At 57.9% G+C, this 6,541-nt stretch overlaps 1 protein-coding gene across 1 annotated transcript in view; it reads left to right on the plus strand.

Annotated features, from left to right (window-relative positions):
- The window catches only part of DRG2 (developmentally regulated GTP binding protein 2), a gene marked incomplete at its 5' end in the record, with an annotated part of 25,243 nt that overhangs the window by 16,592 nt on the left and 2,110 nt on the right, over positions 1 to 6,541 (plus strand). The window contains 5 exons of the mRNA XM_015570622.1: positions 13 to 148; positions 952 to 1,049; positions 1,436 to 1,512; positions 2,701 to 2,789; positions 3,539 to 3,597. Of these exons, the coding sequence (XP_015426108.1) occupies positions 13 to 148; positions 952 to 1,049; positions 1,436 to 1,512; positions 2,701 to 2,789; positions 3,539 to 3,597 (459 nt within the window). The remainder of the gene's footprint in view (positions 1 to 12; positions 149 to 951; positions 1,050 to 1,435; positions 1,513 to 2,700; positions 2,790 to 3,538; positions 3,598 to 6,541) is intronic.

Consider the following 6,541-nt stretch of genomic DNA (forward strand, 5'->3'; position numbering starts at 1 on the left):
GCGCTGCATCAGGCAGGAGCTGAGCCTTCATCAGCAGCTCTCCCTTCCCTTCTCCAGCCCAAGAAAGGCGGTGGCATCTCCTTTAATTCGACAGTCACGCTGACCCAGTGCTCAGAAAAGCTGGTGCAGCTGATCCTGCACGAGTACAGTATCCTTCCTGAAGGAGCGATGTGGGCGGGGCCTCCGGAGCCTGAGGCCCTGTGGCCCAGGGTCACAGCAGACTCCCAGGCCTCTTCTGAGCAAGCTGCAGCCGCAGCATGGGGTGCCTATCCCCGCCTCCTGCTCACTGAGATCCGGGCTTATCAGACAGCCACACCCTGGACTGGTTTCCTGGCTCCTGGACGACTGCTAGGTGCTGTGGCCAGTCACCACTGGAAGGGCGATGCGACAGCAAGGGCAGCAGCTTCCTGGGACATGGCCTCCTGGTCTGGAGAAGCCTCAGGGAGCCCCAGGGGCCTGTGCACACCTGCTAAGTATTGTTGGGTGGATGGGCGGGCTCTGGGACTCTAGAGGACAGGACGGCAGAGGCGAAGGCGAGCTCAGCATAGGGAAAGCTCATGAGGGAACAGGGCCCCCTTCGAGGTGGCCAGGCCCTCGTCACTGGAGGTGTGCAGGCGGAGGCAGGATGCACCAGAGGAGAGTTCGCGGGGCAGGTGAGACCAGAGCTCTCAGCTGCTCCTGGCACTGAAGCCGGCTCCTCTGAGGCGCTTGGAGGTTCTGGCAAGTAGGCTCTCTTGCCCAACAGCCAAGATTTGAACTGGTGATTGAAGCTTTTACATGTGGCTTCTTTTGAAAAGAAGAATGAGGGGCTCCCCAGACTTTAAACTCTTGTAAAACCTTGCGAGCAGAGAGGGCCTCCCAGTCTGTTTTCTGATGGGCTGTCTCGGGCCCTCAGCTGGCTGGGCACCAGGGCTGCTAGTGCGCACTGTGCCCTTAACCCGAGCCCCTCAGAGATCTTCAATGCAGAAGTGCTCTCCCGAGAGGATTGCTCCCCGGACGAGTTCATCGACGTGATTGTGGGCAACCGGGTGTACATGCCCTGCTTGTATGTAAGTGTACAAGCCCCGCCCCTGCCCTGTGGAGGGGCGCCTTGTCCCGGGCCACACTTCCTGAGCCTCCTTGACTCAGACGGGGGACGGGCTTCTGCGAGGCGCAGAGCTGTCTCCACCCTCCTCCCCTCTACCCACAGCTCCTTGAGTCGCACACGTCTCACTGACATGGGTTCTGGCCCAGCCTTTCCTTCTGGGGGCTCTGGCGGCCCAGTCCTTGTAGCTTTCCGCACCGCTGCGTTGTGGAGGGAGGATGCTGCGCATCAGCCCCCAGGCCGTGGTGTGCAGAGGGAGGAGCCTCAGGCAGGGCTGTGGCTCTATGGGGCCCTTTCCTGTCCTCTTGTTTCTTCCCTTCCCCATCTCCCACCTCCACCTTTCAATCCCAGGTTTATAACAAAATTGACCAGATCTCGATGGAAGAAGTGGATCGCCTGGCCCGGAAGCCCAACAGTGTGGTCATCAGGTGAGGCTCTGTCACCCTTTCTGGAAGTGAGCCCATCAGTGAGGCCTCCCCGCCGCCTCCTCCTCCGCCTCCTCCGCGCACAGCCCTGCAGAGGGGACCCTCCCAATTGCCGGTAACCTTAGCTCAGTCCCATCCTGAATGACATGGACAGTGTGGGTGACGTGGGGTGGGCTCTGGTTATGAAAAAGGGTTTTGTCCATCAAGGTAAGTGGTTAGGAATGGTTAAGAGTCTCCATAACGTAGTAGTTAAACTCAGCCCCCCAGAAAGCCCAGCTGTAAGCCGGTGTTCCTGATACTTTGGACGATGTGGCTCTGTCAGCCCAGAGGAGAGGGGAAAGGGAGCTGGAGTTATTAGGTGGACACAGCCACCCTTGACCGTGGCTCCCTGTCCTTGAGGGCTGGGTTCTGGGGCCTCCTGCACTCGCCGATGACCGTGTCACTTCCTGTCATCACTGACTTGTGGCTTCCACGTTGCTGGTTTCCCAGCTCAAACAAGGTGCTCTGTAGCTTCACAGCGGGGCTTGGCTTCCCGGGGGGAAGATGCTCAGGGACCAGGTTGGGTGGCTGTGCAGATGGCCATTTCCTGGGCATTGCCAGCTGCTGCAAAGAACAGCAGAGCCAACTCCCTCCTAGAACAACTCGGCTCCTCCCCACCTCCTGCTACACCCAGGCACCCTTATGCCCGTCTGTGGGCTGTGAGAGCATCTTTCCTGCTCATCGGGCTCAGAATAGCTGCGGATGGGTCTGGGGGAGGGGCAGTGGGATAGGGGCAGGAGCTAAGACAACGTCAATAACCACAGCCAGCCCTACCCCGACCCCTGGCACTGAAATCCCTGAGGGGCTGCCCCTCCCACCTCTCAGGAGAAGGCCAGCTCTGGATTGTCCTCCATCCCATCACAGCCCGCAGCAGTCTCACAGCAGGTCCCTGTGTGGATTGCAGAGCAGCTGTGGCCCCAGGGAGAAGCTGAGCTCTGCTGGGTGGTCTGATTGCTGACTAGAGGCATTGGCGCTGAAGGTCACGCTGCCACCAGCTGGACTTGGTGCTCACAGGCTCCAGTGGGCCACATGCCTTGGTGCCTATGCCTGGCCATGTGGAGGCAAGGTTGTCCCTTGCCACAGTGAGAGAGCAGCGCTCCCTGGCCTCTGAGCCCACAGGGCTCCTCTGACTGCCACCTTCCTTCCTGGCAGCTGTGGCATGAAACTGAACCTGGACTACTTGCTTGAAATGCTTTGGGAATACTTGGCTCTGACCTGCATCTACACCAAGAAGAGAGGACGTGAGTCGAGCAGTCTCAGCCAAGAATCAGCCCCACCCTCCGGGGCTGCCACACACTGCCGGTGGCACCCAGCGCCCAGCCTGTATTGTACACATCTCCGCTTTTCTCCCATCTCAGAACTGGCACTGTCCTCTACCCCAGGCTGGTAGAGACCTCAGCCTGAGCCCTTGTGACAAAGAATGCCAAATTCTGGGACTAGTCTTGGGGGTGCCCTGGGGGCAGTGAGATAGAGGCTGCTCTTTAGTTCCCCACAGTTACAGCAGTAACCCCTCCTGACTTCCCCCAACAGTGGCAGGCCCCTCGTCAGGACTGTAGGTGACTGCATGTATAAGAGCTTTTTCCATGCCCCCACCCCCTGTGCTCAAAGGGACCTAGCTGCTAAGTTCTGGCAGTTTTCCTTGACCTTGACCTTGGAAGCAAGGGGAGCGTGTAGCTGTCCCTGACTGGATGCCAGCAGCTGTCACATCATGCCAGTACTTTCCAGATGCTTCACAGGGCTCAGCGGGGGCTCTCATGGCTGACTGGGTTGCAGGCAGTTTGAATCCTGGACTTGGATTTATTTTGATCTGTATTCAGGTCAAGGTTGTAGGAGATTGCGTGGGGCTCTACAATGAGGGTATGCTAAATAAAGGGGGGGGAGGGGGGCTAGCCCAAGGCTGGAGACTGGAAATACCTCTGTTCCTGTGGGAAGGAACCACATAGTGTGGGGCCATGACTGGCTCACACCCACCCCGTCTCTACCTGTGCAGAGAGGCCGGACTTCACAGACGCCATCATCCTCCGGAGAGGGGCCTCCGTGGAGCATGTGGTGAGTTCCTGAGACCTGCCTGGATGAGGGGTCCATGGAGCTCTCTGTCGCCTGGCAGTAAGGTCCTGTCTGAAGTCTGGACAGGCTGCCGTGCCAGGTGCTGTGGGCAGGCCCTGGTGTTGGACCCAGGACAGTGCTGTCCGCAGCAGGGGGTTGTGCACGGCAGTCGGCATCTGGCTGGGACGTGGCAGCTGTCCAGGAAACCGTGGTCCTCGCTGCCTGGTGCTGTGGGCTCCTCAGAGCCACCAGGGTGTTCTGTCAAGGCGGCTATTGCCCAAGGTGTTCCTGTGTCTGCTTAAGTCGTGTCTCCCCACACAGGCCTAGGACTTGGAGTTGCACCTCCCATACCCTTGGCCCCTGCTGGTTTCCGGGTCCCCATGCATCCCCAGCATGTCCTGCCCCTCCCTGCTCCTCAGCCCAGGGTGGCTTTGAATGCTTTCTTCACTCAACACAATCTGTTGAACATCAATAAAGTGGACCCAGTTCCTGTCAGAACTGGGGTCCTTTGGGGTCAACAGATGCCAGATGCCCAGTCTCAGAGCCAAGCAGTCACACATTAGGGTGAGTAGTAAGTAGGGAGGGTGGCACCAAGTCTACAGAGATACCAGGAGGCCTCAGAGGAGGTGACCTGAGTGGGCCTGTCCACCATGCAGGACTGACTGAAGAGTTGGGCGTAGGAGAAGCCCTCCAGCGGGGGAGCAGGTGTGCAGAGGCCCTGTGTGTCTGGGGCTCTGGGAGGCACAGGGTCACCTCTCCCCTGGGTGTGTCTCTGTATCATCTTTCAGGGAAGGGAAGGTACCTTGGGACGTAGAAGAGCAGGTGTTAGCCTGAGAGCTCCAGGTCACACAGCCATCTTATTGGGCTTTTGTTTTCCTCTAGCTCAGCAATTTTCTACCTTTTCCATCTCATGGCACATAAACTAATTACTAAATTCTGCAGCACACCAAAAGATACAATTTTTGCCGATCTGACCAAAAAATAGAGTATAATTGCCCTAGCCGGTTTGCCTCAGTGGATAGAGCATCAGCCTGCGGACCAAAGGATCCCGGGTTCGATTCTGGTACCTTGGTTGCAGGCTCCTCCCCAGCCTGGGCCCTGGTCAGGGCTCGTGCAGGAGATCACCAATCGATGTGTTTCTCTCTGTCTTCCCCTCTCTCTCTCACTCTCCCTAAAAACCAATGGCAGTATCCTCAAGTGAGGATTAACAACAACAAAAATAATAATAATAAGGGTATGATTTTGATTCATTCACACCAGACAGCTATTGTGTTGGCTGTTGTCATTGTTTTATTTGACAACCGAAGGGAAGAGGTCAGCGCCCCTGATGAAATAGTCAGGTGTTGTGTGTTTTTAAAAACTCCTGCGGCACATGGGTTGAAAACCGCTGGTCTAGCTCATTTTTCCTCGGGATCTGAGCTGTTGACGGTGGGGCTGCAGTCTGGTTTCACTCGGTGTTTCATTCATTCCGGGTGCCCAGCCTTAGGCCTTTGCTGCCCGGAGTTGCTGATGCAAACAGGGCCGAGTTTGGCCTTGGAAGCTCGCTTGCCAGGCAGAACAAAGCCAAGGAAACTCAAGATCCCCTTCCCCGGTTCCTGAAATCACTGCAAAGAGCTCTCTGGGAGTTTAGGACCTGTGGCTGTGCTGTCTCCCGCTGGGTCCCAGCGGGCCATTCACAGGTGCCCACATGAGCGGGACTTACCTGGTGTTACCCTGCACCTTGGGGGGCAGTTTCCTCTACCCTCAGAACCTCAGCTGCTTGCCCAAGGGGATGTGGGGTCTTAGCCACGCCTGGGAAGAAAAGCAGACAATAACAGGTGCAAAGGCCCAGAGGCAGGAGCGAACTGGGGAGTGCTGACTGCCGTCAGTGTCATGGAGTCAAAAGCTGCAGGTGAGGAGAGGCCGGGGGAGTGGGGAGGAGCTTTGCAGGCCTGGCTCCGGAGCCTGGACTTTGTCCCAGAGAGGCCTGCTCTCCAGGAGTTAGCCCCTCCTCACTTTCCTTCCCTCCTGGGACACCTACCGTCCAGGTGCCACAGAAAGTACAGAGAGGCCTGCCTGATGCCGCAACAGAGACCCATAGTGGAACCAGGTAGACACGAGCCAGGCAGCCCTGGCGGCATAGCCCGGCTCCCCATACTGTCAGCCTCCCAGGCCCTGGTGCCTTCACTGAGCTGACCAAGGCCTGGCCTGCAAAGCAGTCCTGGGCCATCATGCAGGGCCCTCAGAAGTGAGGCGCAGGCACTCTGAGGAGCAGTAGTCTCCCATCCCAAAGGAACGTGCTCTCCCACTTTGATGAGATGGCCGTGCGTGACCTTTCATCATCCCCACGCAGGAGACAAGTGCAGCTCCGCAGTGTCAGATACGCTAGGCTCAGTGAGGCCTGTGGTGCAGGAGAGCCCGTGCCCCCAGAGCTCGCAGGGCCCCAGGAGAATCCCTGTGCCTGTGTGCAGAGTGGCTTTGCAGACTTGGCCAGTGGGCTTACTTTAATTGTTTGGCAAACTGAATAAAACTTAAAACCCATTTGCAGGCCAGAGCTGACTTCTGGGCCATCAGATGTCTTTTTCTGGTCTAGAAAATGCAGTGTTGGAATGGCTGTGTGATGTCTGGCTGTCACTGCAGCAGCACCCTCCCCGTGGCTGTGGCATCCTCGCTCACACAGAGAAGGCTGGATCAGGGTGGCTCCTTGGGAAATGTTCTTGCAGGCACCCCCGTCTACCTCTGTCCCCACAGAGCTGGGCTGAGGCATTTGGTCCCTGACCAGGGCCTGAAAGGCTGTGGGCACGTGGGAGGAGAGGCAGTGTTGCCCCATCTTCTCCCTGTGGCCCACCCCCACTGCACCCACCCAGCGCCAGAGGCCATGTTTTCCAGGGAAAAGCTGGCTGCTCCCAGGCCGCCTCCAGCCTCCTGACAGCGCTGGGATTCCCATCACCTTCATTTCCACCTGGGA

The sequence above is a fragment of the Myotis davidii genome, unplaced genomic scaffold (assembly GCF_000327345.1).
Source record: "Myotis davidii unplaced genomic scaffold, ASM32734v1 scaffold207, whole genome shotgun sequence".
Taxonomy (NCBI): domain Eukaryota; kingdom Metazoa; phylum Chordata; class Mammalia; order Chiroptera; family Vespertilionidae; genus Myotis; species Myotis davidii.